Here is a 16,793-nt window from a genome sequence, read left to right as displayed (position 1 = left end):
GCTGATTTTGGTCGGAATTTCATCAGAAACGATGATTTTGGTTGGAATCTCACCATAAACGCTGATTTTGGTCGGAATCTTGCCGAAAACAACCAATTAGCCGGATTTGACCGTTGACTGATTAGTTGGCTGACTAGCCCAAAATTAATCAGTAAAGTGGAGACTATCGATCAATCAGGGATTAATTGGTGCCTAATCGGGATTTTTGCAACACTGCCTATCAGTCTCCACCGAACCACCGACGGCTCCCCATCTCCCTCTAGGCACTTATTGGTTTTCCGGCCACCATCAACGAACATTTGTATGTGTCAATTCAATCAACTATACAACAAGAGAAAAAGATAAGGGAAGCATGGTCTGAAATCAACAAAACCAACGGTCTTCTTTGAAGAGACCATCGATTTCCTTAAAGATATCTCTCTATATATATGTGTGTGTGTGTGTGTGTGTATAGAAAATGGTGAAAATAAAAAGAAAAAGTTTCCTAAGAATAGTAAGAATGACATAAAATTTGAAGTTAAGAAACTATGTATCATAAATACTAGATCCTAGGAAACTATTTGATATTTTGGAAACTAACAATCTCAACCTCTAGATATTAAATCCAATGGCCTATATCTATTCATACTCTTCCTAGAAAACTATCTCCTTTTATTTTAACCTACCCATGTGTGTGTGTGTGTGTATAGTTGATTTCTTTTGAGAATCACTTTGAGTTTTAAGAACTCAAAATATAAAACTCAACGTAATAATTTTTTTGAATTTTTTACATATAGGTAATATATGTAAGTTACATGCACGTAGAAAAATTACAACATTTTTTACGCACCGAATCGAATTTTATATAGGTTTAACGAACGTTTAAATTAGTGTAATCACTATACATCTTTATTCTTTCTCCTACTTAATTTTGTAATCAGATTTAATCTCAACCACATAATCTATCCCATTTAATTAATTGTGTGGTTAAAAACGAAGTTTTTAAAACTCAACAAGTTCTCAAATCATCCCTCCCATATATATATATATATATATATATAGAGAGAGAGAAAGGGTTAAATAAGTATAAGGAGTTTTCTAGGAATGGTAAGAACCAACAAAATTTTGACATTTGGCATTACAAATGATGGTGAAAAAACAATTCTAGAAAACTATGTCGGTTATAATGATGAAAAAGTAATTCTAGAAAACTATGTCGGTTATTGGTAATTTTAAATCTCAACTATTGATTAACATGATCCAATGGCTATGATTTATTTCTAGTCTTCCTAGGAAACTACTTAATTTTAGGATAACCCTCCCATATATATATATATATATATATATATAGAAAATGATTCAAATAAAAATAAGAAGTTTCCTAAGAATGGTAAGAACTAATAAATTTTTGACGTGACATTACAAATTATGGTGAAAGAACAATTTTAGGAAACTATGTCGGTTATAATGGTAAAAGAGTAATTCTAGGAAACTACTATGTCGGTTTTTGGTAATTTTAAATCTCAATCATTGATTAACATGATCCAATGGTTATGATTTATTCCCAGCCTTCCTAGAAAACTACTTGTTTTTAGGATAACCCTCTCATATATATATATATATATATATATATATATATATATATATATATATATGGGATGGTTCATGCGAGAAGTAATTTTATAGTGAGAAGTGCGAGAAGTTGATCTTGACCATTAATCATGTGCAATCAATGGTGTAGATTAATAGTGGCATAGTTGTAATTAATAAAATAATATGATAACTGATTTTTTGAGTAAAAGGGCATATTAGTCTTTCAGATGCAGGGTTGATCAATGTAGCGTACATTCGCAGAAGCAGTTCCCCTTTTTTATGCCCTAATCATTAATCAACATCCATCATCATGATCTATCTCCATAGCAATTCCCCCTTTTTTTGCATCTAATGAAATCCCACAATCTTCAATCTCTAATTCACCAATTGATTTTCAGAATATGCAGAACCTCAATCTCCAATACGTTGATTGGTTATTTATACTAAGGTTAGTATCATTTATATTTTTTTTTGTAATATCCCGATACACCTCGATTTATTAATCAATATACCAAATTCGTAATCTGAACATCAATTCGTTGATGAGTTGGGTAAAAGTAGGATTTAAAAAAAAATTAGTTTTTGGGTAATTTCTTTTTCTATTTAAACCAAAACTACTAAACGTAATTGTTTGGTGCTATTTTTTTATTTTAATTATGATAATTTTTATGATAAATTATTTTGGGGGTTTTTAGTATAAAGCTATATTATTGTTTGGATAGTCTAATGATATGTATTTGTATATGTGCCGGTTGTGTAGAATTATTTGCAAACTATGTAGGTTGTGTAAGATTATCCAGCTAGAGTTAACAATGAGTGTTTAGTGTAATAATATGTATTTGTATCTGTGTAGGGGTTGCCTGCAAATTGTGTAGGTCGTGTAGGTGTTAATTGGTGTATACATTATGTTATGTGTAGGTTGTGTAGGTGTTGATTTGAGTATATATTTTGTTATGTGTAGGCTGTGTAGAGTTTATCTGCAAACTGTGTAGGTTGTGAAGGTGTGAAGGTCTTAGTTTGAGTAGACATTCAGTTATGTGTATGATGCGTAAGGTTTATCTGCAAAATGTGTAGGCTGTGTAGGTGTTAGTTTGAGTATGCATTTTGTTATGTGTATGTTGTGTATGAATTATCTGCAAAGTGTGCAACTTGTGTAGGTGTTAGTTTGAGTATACATTTGGTTATGTTTAAGCTTTGTAGAGTTTATATTCAAATTGTGTTGTTTAGGTGTTAATTTAACTATACAATCTGTTATTTGTAGGTTATACAAGATTTATTTGCAAATTGTGTATTCTGTGTAAGTATCAATTTGAGTCCGAATTATGTTATGTTTTGGTTGTTTAGGATTTACTTTGCATATGCGTAGTTAATGGTTGTGTATGGATTTATAGGCTGCATATGTGTAGTCTCTATAATTGTGTGGTTAGTTTAATGGTGTATATATGTAGGAATATCCCTACACAACCATTAAAAATCTCAAAAGTTCTTACATGGTACATTATGAATAATATGATTATCTATGTAGGTGGTATTATGAACAAGTGTAGAAAGTGTAGTTGTATGATGATATGTGAAGGTGTTATATATATTTGTTTATATATTTTTATACTAATATAGTTGATATGAAAACTGGTTGCATTAATATTTAATCTTTTTAAACTTTGTTTTGTGTTTTATTGTTGAAACGAATGATAGATTCTGCTATCAAAGGTGACATGACAAACAGGGAGGCTCGCTCAGACGTAAACACTAGAATCATATATTTTGGAGCTTATTAGTTCAGGATGACTTCTTTGTTTGATGAAGGAATATGCAAATAATGACTAGTTTGTTTATTGGTTTTAACTCATGTATGGGACGTAGTGTTTTGCTTGAGTTACTCAATAAGTATTTGATTTTATTGTTAATAGGTTTTGTTTATGTGATTCCAAAAAGTTTTGTTTATCTAGGTTGGTTGTCAGAAATGTTTTTGTCCAAACCAAGATTTGTCAATAGGTCAAGAAAATTGGTATAATAAGATCTTGAATTGCAACTGACTTTGTTGTTATATTGTACACATCTATGAGATCAAGTTAACCATAAAACGATGAATGTGTGCCATATTGATTTGGTATAACAAGATTTGTTTTATCCATAGTGAATTAAAGAATAGACGTTTGAAATTTAAATTAAAAAAAAGATAATATGGATTAAACAGCATATAATGTGCGTCAAAAGACTATAGTAGTATTACATTGTTTCAGCTTATATTTTTTATTTTAAAGCACACCAATTTTCAAATTGAATTTGATAAATGAAAAAACATATAGATTGATTTGGATATATAGAAATCTAAGAATAAATTTACTGTAACTTCCACATAAATCATGACTTACCATATAGGAAAATAATACACATTTTACTATAATACCCTTATAAATAAATTAATGATAAAATAAAAGAAAAAAATGTGATTGGTTGGATTCATTTCTCGCACTTGTCGCACTAAAAACACTTTTGAAATGAACCAAATTCTATAATATATATATATATATATATATATATATATATATATATATATATGGTGTTCAGTGTTCATGAATTTCTCACGCTATGATTTCATAAAATCATTCTGATTATTCCACGTGGAACCAATTTCCATAAACAACCTCAATTTTTCCAAGCGAGGGGGATGATCAAAAGTGGTTATCATTTAAATTCATAAATTTTCCCAAGCTTCCTTAAATTGAAGATGTTGCGGGGTCGATTGGTGATGGTGGTGAAGAAAGAACGTGGCATGGAAGATATGTTGGTGTCAGTAAGCTATGGTGACGAGGAATTCAAATGGTTTGATTAATTGATACTAAAAGAGATGGGTGGGGGGGGGGGGGGGGTAACCAATGAGCATTTTTTTAATATTCAAGGATATTCTAATCATTTCATAAAATTTAACATTCAAAGTTTCCATTCAAATTAGTTACCAATAATGTTACAATTATGCATAATATTGGATAAAAGGTGTACTTTTCTAAAGTTAAAGAAAATCAAAATCTATGTATTACCAAAGGGATCATTCATGTAAATAACTCTAATAGCTATAATACATTTAAAGGAACACATTGGTAAGCATGTATATTTTTTCAATAAAATCATTCAACTAAAACTCTTTTATGTAAGTTATTATTATTACTGTACTATTCTTGCTAATGGTGCTGTTGTGATGTTGTGTTCGGTGACGAGTTGTTCGTGTAGGGTAAGCATAAGGGGGTATAGTATATGTTTTCTTTCTTGGAATATTATAAATCCATAGTAGTAAATTGTTGGAGTTCATAGATGCGCTTAAAAGGTGAAGGATTTAGATGGATTACCTTCACCAAAGTAGGTGTAAAGGGGAAATTAGAAGCTGAGTACAATGGTTGTAAGTTATCGTATTTGTGGTCGGACGGTGTAAGAAGTAGTTGGGATTTGAGGTTGCTAAAGAACTATAGGACAAAGTGGTTAAGGTAATAAGGTGCAAATGCAATGATCGAATATACCATTGAGATTAATAGTAGGTGAGGAGGTTATGAATGGGGTTTGAGCATTCATCCAAACCACTAAATTTTATGAGTGGACTTTTTATAATGATAAAATGGCAAAACATGTCCTTTATGTTTTCATGTTTTTTCAATAGTCGTCATTTGAAAAATTTAATGACTGAAATCATATTCCGTGTTTCCAAAATATTTCACGTTACGTCCTTTTTCACTAACCCAGTTAAATTTTTTCGTTAACTCTGATCACATGACCTGCACGTGAGGGTAAATGCGTAATTTCATGGTCCAGCTCATAAGGGTAGTTTTGTAAATTCATGTGTTTATTTAATAATTAAAAATTTAGAATTAAATAAATAAATATATTTAAAAGAATAAAACTCTCTCTCTCACTCTCTCTCTCTCTCTCCCCTACATCTCTCTTTACTGTATATATCTCCTCCCCCCTGTCTCAGGCCACCACCACCATCCTCTGTCTCTAAACTTTGGCCACCTCAAGTCCGGCCTCCACCACCATCAACTCTGTTCACCACCACCAACTCCGGCCAGCACCAAAGTTTAAAAACATATAAAAGTCTCTCTCTCTCTCCTACCATTCTTCAATTTACCAGACCTAGATCCCAAATTAGCCATGCCTAATTTTAGATCATTACCTGTTAAATTAATCTACAATAAGTCTATAATAAACCTAAAAATCGCAATAATGGACGTTCAAATAACCATTTACATCCAATTCAATTTCTGTGTGGCTTAATTGTTTAGACGCAGCGGCGTAATCGGCGTCGTCGGATAAATCGAGAGCTGCTGCTTTCTAGAGATATGGTGGCCATGGCTAATTTGGGATCTAATTTGGCCATGGATAAATATATCCTTCTACTGCTACTGCTTCTGAACATCATCATCATCATCTCGTTCCTTCTTCATATTCATAACCTCCGGCGCGTACACCTCACGCGCCTCATCCAGAAACTCATCGTTAAGCAGATTCGAGAAAGAGGAGGTCGGAGTAGACCGGTACCTCAACAACGAGCTCTGGTTACCGCGAAAACTACTACTCTCATCAATTTGGTGATAATCGAAAGTGTGATACAAATCCGATGAGATTAAGGGTTTGTTTGACGGGTGCTTGAAGGTGGATGATGAGTACAGGACGAAGTTCATGTCTCTGGAGATTGTATCAGAACTGAGATGATGATGATGGGTGGTGGCTGGTGTTTGGTTGTGGTGTTGGTGGGTTATGATTATCTGGGGAAGAAGATATGGTTAAAAAGAAAAAAACTTTATTTATTTAAAGTCCAAATTTTTAAATCAATTACACAAATAACCTCTGAGGGGTTAAAAAGACTAAATTGCCCTCACATGAGGTGCACATGACTGGATTTAATGAGAAAAACTAACCCTCGTTAGTGAAAAGGACTAACCGTGCAACGTTTTTTGAATATAAAGGATATTTTCTGTCATTAAGTTTGCCAAAGGACGTCTATTGAAAAACCGTACAAATATAAAGGACGCCTTTTGCCATTTTGTCTTTTATAATTTAAGAAGTGGTTTAGAGTATTGTGAGTAGATGGTAAAGAAAATGTATTTATTTTTCTGAATATTTGAAAAGTTACTTTTCACCTCCTATAAATTTTTAATATTTGTGTTGTTAGTGAAAAAGAGATAAATTGTATTGATAAAAGTATAAAAAAATTTTTTTAATTAAATTAAAAGATAACATATAGTGTTTTTTAGTGTAATTCTGAATATAGAGATGGCGGAGGGGATTTGAATGCACTTAGTGCAACACCATAGATGGGGTTAGAGGATCGTACTAATAATTAACATTAATTAAATTAAAGAGTTTCATTTAGACAAAACAAGAATCTCCATTACCTTGATCAATACATATTTGTTATTTCAAACTATATAAGCATTTACTTGTAGATATACTTGTGCTAGAGCTTACTAATAACTTACGACATTTTTAGACTCGAATCCTGTTACTTGCAATCACTTGAAGGACTACTTAATGAGAAGGTGTGGCAAGAGGATTGACCATCACTTGCACTTTCTGCTTCTCTGGAGTAGAAAATACTAAAGACATTAAACCAGATTTAACCTTTTCAACAATCATGATTATAACCCAAAACAAAATCCTAGAAATCACCATCATCCCTAATATTATCAACAAATCAATCCACTTGGAGTAACCCATTTCAACTTCCCATTTCTCTCTTAATATATACTCCCCATCCACGACTTTTTGCACGCCCGCTTCTTTATATAGATACCTCACACCTTCAAACTCATTCTTGAATAGTCCTTGATACGCATACTTGTGAAATCCGACGTAAAATAATGGGTATTTCCAAAACACGTGTGGCATATCATTTGGTAAGCGAAAGAACCCTCCACCTAAAGCCATGAAGGCCTGGATCCCGGCACCCGTTATGATTCCCATCAAATAATTTGGAACTATGCTCGCTACAATCATCATTAGGCTCTCAACTACCAGCATACAAGAAAACAGTACGGCTGTGTAGTAGGCAAAGTGATCCAATCCCTCACGAAGTCCTGTGAGGTAGTATGCTACTGCCCCTGGAATCAAGGATACTAGTAATAAGTATGGTGTCGAAGAGAGTGTGTTGGCTATGACGAAAGCCCCGATTGAGTAATGTCCATTTAATCTTTCACGTTCGAATACCTTCATGTCCTCCACAAATGAGGGGAATCCGCCGATGGTCATAAATGTTAAGAATGTAGCCACAAACATAAGCATTGAACTTCTAGCCTGCAAGTTTATATCCATAGTGTATATTAAGAAAACTGAGCTTGCAAAATCAAATCGATCCAGAGGTTGTATTATAAAAAGAAGAATATCTAAATATTGTATTTACACCTCGATCGAGCTGTAACTTGAGCCAACATCATAGAAGAGTGTTCCAAGACCTAAGCACAATGCTAAATAGATAGCAAGGCGCAACCAATAGTAGCCAAGATCACGATGCATGTTGACGAAAGATCTCCTCGTGAGTACAAGAGATTGAGTTGAGAAACTAGCATGGTCTTTAATCTTATCATTTGTTGCATCTCCCTAAGAAATTCCCAGGAAAACAATCATTCTATTGTTATATATTAACAAAATCTGAACAATATATATTGATTATATATCTAAATTTATGAACTTAGAATATCATGAAAATAAACATTTTGGCCCACTTTTTGACAAAATACGCCTTGAGTGTTAGAATTTCAAGAATAAACACATCCAAAATCAGTCAATCTGAAAACGTACGTCAAATAAAAGCTGGCTAACGAAATAAGTTTTCAACCGACACTAAAAATATTAAAAGGTAAGACGGATCACAAAACACTCAAAACAAATCCATATACGTGTAAAGACAATATTTTGAGTTTTTTTTTTACCAAAAAAAGAAAATGTTTACAGGTGATTTTGAAAGTATTTATCAAAATATGTTTTTTTATTTGATTGTAATAATTAAAATAAAAAAACCATTTTACATTCTATTATATTAAGTTGTATACGTATGTATGTCTATTAGACCATCCTCTATGGTGGGGGGCTTCGAAACCCCTCCACCGTGCCACGTCAGCGCCACGTAACCACCGGGAGCATTGAAGCCCCATCCAATAATGCTCCACAACGGTAAGGGCGCCCATTATATACACACACACACACACACATATGTGTGTGTGAGAGATAGAGAGAGAGGGCCACCAAAACCCCTCTTTTCGCGCCCAGCATTGCATCCACCTTCAGCGCCAGCACCCCACCACCAAGGGCACCCCTTGGTGGTGTTGAACGCCCAATGGCGCCAGCCAACTCAGCCAACCCCGCCCCATAGTGGGTGGTCTTATATTTATGTATGAAGCCATCTATATTTTAATTGATTTTAGCAAAACCTAATTATCAACGTCATTTCCGTCACCATCATTTCATCAAGGCTTCCGGCCGGCCACCAATCCCACCATCATCATCGTGCATCACTTACATCGCCGCCACTCGTGAGATGGTGATATTTCAGAACGCCGCAAAGCTTAAGAGAGAAAAGAATAGAGACGATAGATATATGCTGCAGGTCGATTTTACATGCTTAGATCTTGTTTTTCAGGCGATGGGTTTTATGTTATTCGGCGAACAAAGAGGGGCTGCGGTGGTTTGGTGGTTGCGAAATCCGCCTCCCCGAACAAAGAGGGACAGTGGGGTTGTCTTCATCTTCGATTCTGTTATTGCGGTCGGAAATTGTGGTCGTTGAGGGGCTGTAGCCGGACATGTTGGCCGGCGGTGAAGGTTATAGTCGGAGATGGTGGGAGAAAGAATGTACATTGTACACTGGTTCTTTTATTTTAATTATTAAAACCAAAATAAAAAAAAAACCTGTTTTAGTAACTACTTTTAAAATCACCTATATTGGTAAATATTTTTCTCGACCACCTATTTTGTAAAAAACTTCTATATTTTAGCAGTTGGCTAGGGGTTTTTGTCTGTCTTAACCGTGGTTAAGGGGCTAAATTTTAACTGTCAGCTAAGATAAATTCGGCAATTTACACGTGCTTAGAGCATTCACATCCCATCCCCTATAATTATGTGTGGGGAGTTTGTAAATTATGGGATGGGGTTGTGAGTGATTGTGAGTGTAAATTATAGGGTGGAGAGAGAAATGTAGTGATTTTTTGTAAATTTGGGGAAACATTTGTGGAACATTGTTTGCCCCTATTTATTTTTTAATATTTGTTGGGTTGATTGTGAGTAGAGGAGAGAGAAAACTGTAATGTTAATGGTATAAAAAATATTATTTAATTGAACAGAAGAGAGAAATTTAGTGTTTTTTAGTGTAATTATAGAGATGGGGATGTGGAATTCAATGAGAATGCTCTTAGATTTGATTTTTTTGTTTTGTGGATTTATTGATTTTTGCGACTCTAAATTCCAGCCTTTAGCCGGTTCCACTTATTTGACATTCTCTGATTGTTTAATATTGGATATGCTTGTTTTAAAAAGTATAAACTCAATGCCTATTTGTTTAATTTCATGGGCCCGAATGTTTATTTTGTTGATTTCCCTTATGAATTTCTAGTTCACCTTCTGGCATATTTCAGCAACAATATTGTTAACTTCTTGGTAAGTGGTAGATGACTTGTATGAATCTATTAAGGCATTAATCACTTCCTCTGTAGGTTTCCTTCTAGCCGAACCAAGTTCGATATCCTGTGAATTTCAATAGTATGTTAGAATCATACACAATAAAATAACAAGTACAAGTATTGGGTAAAGATGTTACCTCAACAAAATCCTTGTTAATTGTTCTAAGAAAGTGATCAGAAGGATTCTGGAAATGAGGGCAAGGGAAGCCATTCAAAGTGAAAAACTGCATCCAAACAAGATATAAACTTAGCTTATCGATATTCTAAATTACTTTACCTTTCTTTTAAAGAGAAAATCAACAAGACATATGAATTGAAATCTGTGTTACAACCATACATCATTTGCGGAGCTTGTTTTCCCAAAGTAAACTGTTCTTCCAGAAGAAAGAAGACACAGATTATGAAAAAGCCCAAATACTTCGCTGCATGGCTGGTGAATGGATGTAATGATGGTCCTTCCTTCGTGCTGATCAAGCTTTGCGATCCTGCTCATTACGTAGAATGAGGCAGCACTATCGAGGCCGCTTGTTGGTTCGTCAAGAAAGAGAAGCTTAGGATGAGTTAAGATCTCCATACATATGCTAACTCGTCTCTTCTGTCCTCCACTCAACCCTTTACATCCCCACCCTCCAATCCTCGTGTCCATCGAGTCTTGAAGTCCCATCTCTTTGATGGTCATTTCCGCTCTCTCCTTCTTCTCAGATTTAGACATGGAGTCCGGAAGTTGGAGCTGCGCTGAATAGTAGACGCTTTCACGGACAGTAAGTGTTGTGATCAGCGTATCGTCTTGAGTCACATAAGCCTGTATATAGATGTGTATAGCTTTATTTCGTGTTATCCACAGAAAAACCGACTCTTTAGATTTTTAGGTGATCAAGGATTAAGCTATGTATTTTTAGGTACTTTTTAGAAAGTCATGTACTCTTTGGCAGTTCGCTACACCTACAAGCGGATTTTGCAAGTTAGCTTTGTTGTCAAGCGAACTCGATGAAATTTTTTATAAAGTTTGCTTATGATAGAAGTGAACTGTCCTTGTTAACTTGCATATGTTCTCTTGCAAGTTGCAAGGGTAAATAACAGCCTACAAATACGAAAACTTAAAGAAAAAAATAGTTAAATGTACGTTGTAAATGAATCCTAAACCAGCTACTAATCTAAGAAAAAAAAATCCCAAATTAGTCCAAGAAGAATAAGATGAACCAAATAAGTATAATCATATTATTAGTGGTTACCGATGTTCCATATGCTAGGGTTTTCTTAACTCCATTAACTAAAATATCACCACTCTTCCTAGTCTTGGGGTCAAGTCTCCCTGAATCATACAAAAAAATTGGTTTAGAGACTTAAACTGTATAGTTTTTGCGATGTTTCAAAACAATGATTAAGGTTTGCATGATGAGAAGATTATCATATACCAGCCAAGGCGTCAAGGAGTGTCGATTTGCCCGACCCAGAAGGACCCATAATAGCCAAGATCTCTCCGGGTCTGGCATACCCCGTAACACCTTGAAGTATGGATCGGCTTCCTCTGGTTTGTCCATCGTGCACCATAACCAACAAGTCTTTCCATGTCAAACACACACCATTGATGGTGTCACACTCTACTTCACCATTACTACAACTGTATGGAAGTGCTGCTGCATGAGATGTAATTTCCACCTCTAGGGGATTCTGTACTTCTATGGCAAGAGAAGGTTCCATTCTTACTAGAGAAATAAATATTTAAATATAAATAGAGTTAAAAGGATATTTGTGAAGATTTATATTTGGGTGTTTAAAGATGGAGGATGTGTTTGGTTTATATAAGCGTTAAGCTATCTATCTGTCATGATTTCAGCCATAGATATAAAAACGATATTATGGAAATAATGTTGGGAGTGCTTTTGCATTTCCTGACCACACAAGAGAATGAGTTGATTTCAGCCATAGATATAAAAACGATATTATGGAGATAATGTTGGGAGTGCTTTTGCATTTCCTGACCACACAAGAGAATGAGTTGATAGAAAAAAAAAATCTTAAATCTATTTCTTTTTGTTTGGTTGCATGCAGACTAATTTGTTCACACATACAATTCTAAACAACCAAATAAACATGTTATAAAAAGCATCTTTTATGTATGATTTTATGATCAGATTAAAGGGTGTGGACACCATTATACTTCTTAATTCACACTGTCACATCAGCGTCACATCATACCCCACTCCACTTCATTCTTTTCCATAATATCAAGGAAATGGTCACCAATTTACCATTCTCTCGTTTAAAAAAAATAATTATTATAACTAAAATAAGTTTATAATATCTAAAATAAAAAATACAATAAAATTATAATTACATTCATTCAAAATAAAAAAAAGTAACAAGAATAAAATTTACTTAATTTAAAACCTAAAAAGATATAACTGATAAATATAAATGTAGCTAAAAAAACAAACAAATAAAATAAGAGTACATCCATTCAATATATGTTGTCCATATTACCTACCAAACACCCCCTATATTCTCTACCAAACATCTCGTGTCTTCTTTCACAAATTTCAAATTCCACCATTTTTGAAACTCGTTATCCTCACCAAAAACACAAAACATGAAAACATATTTACTTTAGTTTGTCAAGTAAGTTGTAGGTTTGTTGCTGTATAAATTAAACAGAGAATACAAAGTTCATCGGCAATTTGACCGGCGAAATTTCCACCCAAACTTCACCGCCAGTGGCACCAAGAGGGCAGGGATGGTGTTTGCCGTCGGCGCCGCTGTCCACGTGTGCTGTTTGGGCGGCAAATCGATACCCACCCGTATAGTCTCATGATAATAATTTCAACTAAAGAGCAGCAAACAAATACATTGTCCGATGCGGTCCCATATCCTGATTATATCAGTTATCAAAAGAGAAAATAGTGTTAATTAATGTACTTTACATGAAATTTATAGGGCCTATTATTATTTTATTAATAAAAGGTAGCTTATGTGATGTTTAGGACAAACTATTATTTCACTAGTGCTTATATTGTTTTAGTGAGTAGGGTAGGCTCAACCTCTTTAAAGATCTAAAACAAGATATCAATTTTGAGCCTTTATTAAGAAAAAAAAACTCATAATCATAATATACTTGCAGTAATTTACTAACCACACGAAGAACAAGAAATATTCACTTGAAGTTGAAAATAGTTGGTAATATTAATTCAATAGGACTAATATTAATTCAACAGGAGCCAAAATTATAAGTCTTTGTTTCCCGTTACCACATGTTAATAAAAAACCACCCCTCACACATTAAGATACATAGTAAAATAAATAAAAGGAAAATTGGATTTAAATAATCCCATATTTAATGGATTGATCAATAATAATCCCACATTTGGCGTTTCCACATTTTCAAGGTTTTTTTTTTGATCTCCCGTTAAAAATAATTAACGGGGTTAAGTTTTTGCTGACGTGGCTAATGACTTGGCATTTTAAAAATTGTATTTGATATAAACATAAAAAACACAATATGTTATTTATTTAATTATAACTTAACCCAACCCACCTCCCGTCTCCCTCTTCTTCCTCCTTTGCCACCAAACTCATTTCCGGCAGGCCACCACCTCCGTCCGTCTTCTCCGATCAATTCCAGATCTACTCACCAAAGTTCCATCTCCGATTAAGCTCCTCCATTTGCATTACATGCAGTAGCACCTGCTCTACCACTACGTGCCTCCTCCGCCGCGACAATCAACACTCTACCGCGCGTCCGTGTTCTATATTCGTTGACTCTGCTCAAGGTTTGAGCTCTCATCCTTGGAATTTTGCAGCTCCATAACGAAACTTGGTTTATTAATTAAGTTGAGGTGGAAATTAGGGCTTTCAGGGATATTCCAAGGTAGGGCTATTCCACCGATTTTGCAGATGGTGTGAGCCGGCTGTGTGATGTGTGACTTTCGTTCATCGGAGAAGACAGACGGAGGTGGTGGCCTGCCGGAAATGAGTTTTGTGGCAAAGGAGGAAGAAGAGGAAGAAGTTTGGTGGCATGCCGGAAATGACTCTGCTCAAGGTTTGAGCTCTCATCCTTGGAGTTTTGCTTGATGGGTTGCATCTGGAGGTGGGAGTCGGGTCCAGATTCGAGGTCTCGGTCTTTGATGGTGGCTTTCTTGAGATCGACGTAGCTGGTGAAGGATTTAGTCAGCAGGTCGTTCATGGTGTGATTGGAATTGGAATTAAAATCTGAATATGGGTTTGATTGATGAAGGAGAAAGAAATATTGAAATTGGAAAGTGGGTAAAAGCCATGTAGGAAAATAAAAATATAGGTAAAAGCCATGTAGGATAATGAAAAAGCCAAGTCACTAGCCACATCAGCAAAAACTTAACCCCGTTAATTATTTTTAACGGGGGATCATAAAACAAAAAAACCTTGAAAAGGTGGGACTGCCAGCGGGAAATACCGGAGGTGGGATTATTATCGGCCAATCCATTAAAGGTGGGATTATTTAAATCCAATTTTCCTAAATAAAAAGAAATATACACATCAACTAAATTCACCGCGTTTTAAAATTGAGGCATGTGAAAGGTGGAGGCCTAATTCCACGAGCCGGTCCTGTTAATGAAAAGGATATCAATTCTTATTATTATTATTATTATTATGAAAAAGCATATAAGGATCGGAAGAACATGAGGGCGACGGCAGTTTAATGACTGACAAAAGAGGTGAGATGGTCAAATCTTATAACCAGAATAGTCATGCCGATTTTGGAAAGTAAATCCGATAAACCTAATGCCATGAGTTTGGCGCTTGAATTTGAGTGAAAAGTTGGCAATACAAAGCCCTACAGAAATCTCGTAGCAACACCTTCCGTCAAACCTAACTAATCGGTTGTTACTCAGTCATCGTAATCTACACCTAAAATCCCTCCATGAATATATGCTTTTATGAAGCACGGGCGATTCCAAACATGCAAATTGTTGGAATCAGGGGAAGAGGAAATAACACCGACTCTGAACAGCCAACTTCAATTACAGGGACACACATTATTATAAGGAAATGGCTAAAATGAAAACGTCATCAAGGGGGGTATAGATGTAAAAGACAAGGAAATCGCTAGGCCTTCAAAATTTGCTCTAGCTTATGGATGGATCCATGAAGCGGTTTAGCCTTCAATTGAATGGTTGATCGCTTGGAACAGCTATCATATTTTTGACTTGAGGACAAGTCATTTATACGACCGGGATGTACTGATACAGTTCCATATCTTGGTCAAATTAGTTATCAAAAGAGGGGATAGTGGGTTAACGAGTAGCTAAAATTTAGGGTAAGTTATTATTCTACTAATAAAGGTAGCTGAAGTTTAGGGCAAGTTATTATTCTACTAGTTCTTATTTGTATAATTTGTTTTAGTGACGAGGATGTCAATGTTTACTATTATTATTATCTAAGTTTTTTCTTCAACCTTTTATTGAATACTTACCATCTTGAATTGGGTAATTGAGACATCCCATATTGAACCAATAGAAAGGAATTCACTATAGCCTTTTTTGAGATGAACTTTGGACATTAAGAATTGAAAATCAAATGATGATCTTGAGTGGTTAATCTCCTTCGAGTCATTCCTGGGGTGTAAAGAATTGTAATATTTTTAGCTTTTATCATGTTTTGAATTAATTTACATGTAATTGTTCGGCGATCTACGATATTTGATGTTTGGTATTGTTGAGTATTTAGTCGGTTTAGGTTTATTTCAATCAGAACGATTAGTCTGCCAATTGTTGTGAGACTTATTTCATTGGGTTTGCTGATTATGTTAGTTAATGAAGCATACAATTGCCTTAGTTGTGTCATGCTAGTAAAGAACCTTTGGTTACCAGCACCGTGTGTTAGAAATTGTTGATGTCTAAGATTAGGGTTTTTTCTGTTAAACCATATTTGCCAATTAATGATTGAATTGCATATATGACATGATATTGCTGATTGATTATATTCTTGAACCTTGGGTGTGGCTAGTTTTTCATTATTGTTTACAAATTTGTTAAGTATTGCTAATTCCAAACTTACACTACGCATCGACCACTTACTCCTCTTGGTTCGACACCATACTTGCCCTAACTAGCTTAGGGTGATTAGGAACACTAAGTTATTCTTATTTTTATCCGGTCCTTCGACATTTGATCAAAATGGTGTCGTTGTCGGAGAGTTTGTGCGCTTAGTGTTCTTGTGAGATTTGATTTTTGTGTTTTAGTTAAATTTTTATTTTTATTTTTATTTTAACTTAGTTTTATTTGGTTTCCTTTTTACGCATGGTGTGTTATTTATGCAGGTGAAAGGTGTATGCATACTCGTCATTCAAGAAGACAATCACCACTCGCCTTTAAGCTAGAGATTGAAAGAGTATCGAGACCATACAAAGCTCAACAAAGAGAACCTGAGATGAAGATCAAACCATACTCAAAACCCTTACATGAAGATAATTTTCTCGTCCCAACCACAACAATAAGCGAAACCAACAGAACCAACCTGAAAACCACCCAAATGCACCTATTGATACCAAATCAGCTCAACAATCCAGAAACCAAAGCAGCCGTCAAC

The 16,793-nt window shown here is 34.7% G+C and overlaps 1 protein-coding gene across 1 annotated transcript; it reads right to left on the bottom strand.

Annotated features, from left to right (window-relative positions):
- Window positions 1–6,942: 6,942 nt before the first annotated feature.
- LOC143553461 (ABC transporter G family member 1-like) lies at window positions 6,943–11,988 on the bottom strand. Its single transcript, XM_077043462.1, has 7 exons — window positions 11,648–11,988; window positions 11,465–11,544; window positions 10,570–11,034; window positions 10,370–10,456; window positions 10,171–10,296; window positions 7,966–8,160; window positions 6,943–7,857 (listed from the first exon to the last, which is right to left on the bottom strand). The coding sequence occupies exons 1-7, from the start codon at window positions 11,931–11,933 to the stop codon at window positions 7,093–7,095; spliced, it is 2,004 nt and encodes a 667-aa protein (XP_076899577.1). The 5' UTR covers window positions 11,934–11,988; the 3' UTR covers window positions 6,943–7,092.
- Between the last annotated feature and the right edge of the window lie 4,805 nt (window positions 11,989–16,793).

Source organism: Bidens hawaiensis, unplaced genomic scaffold (genome assembly GCF_021521415.1).
Source record: "Bidens hawaiensis isolate Kalapana, Puna unplaced genomic scaffold, B.hawaiensis_p1.1 tig00017242_1, whole genome shotgun sequence".
NCBI classification, from domain to species: domain Eukaryota; kingdom Viridiplantae; phylum Streptophyta; class Magnoliopsida; order Asterales; family Asteraceae; genus Bidens; species Bidens hawaiensis.
Note: the sequence above shows the minus strand (reverse complement) of the source record. Positions and strands in the feature narration are given on the sequence as shown.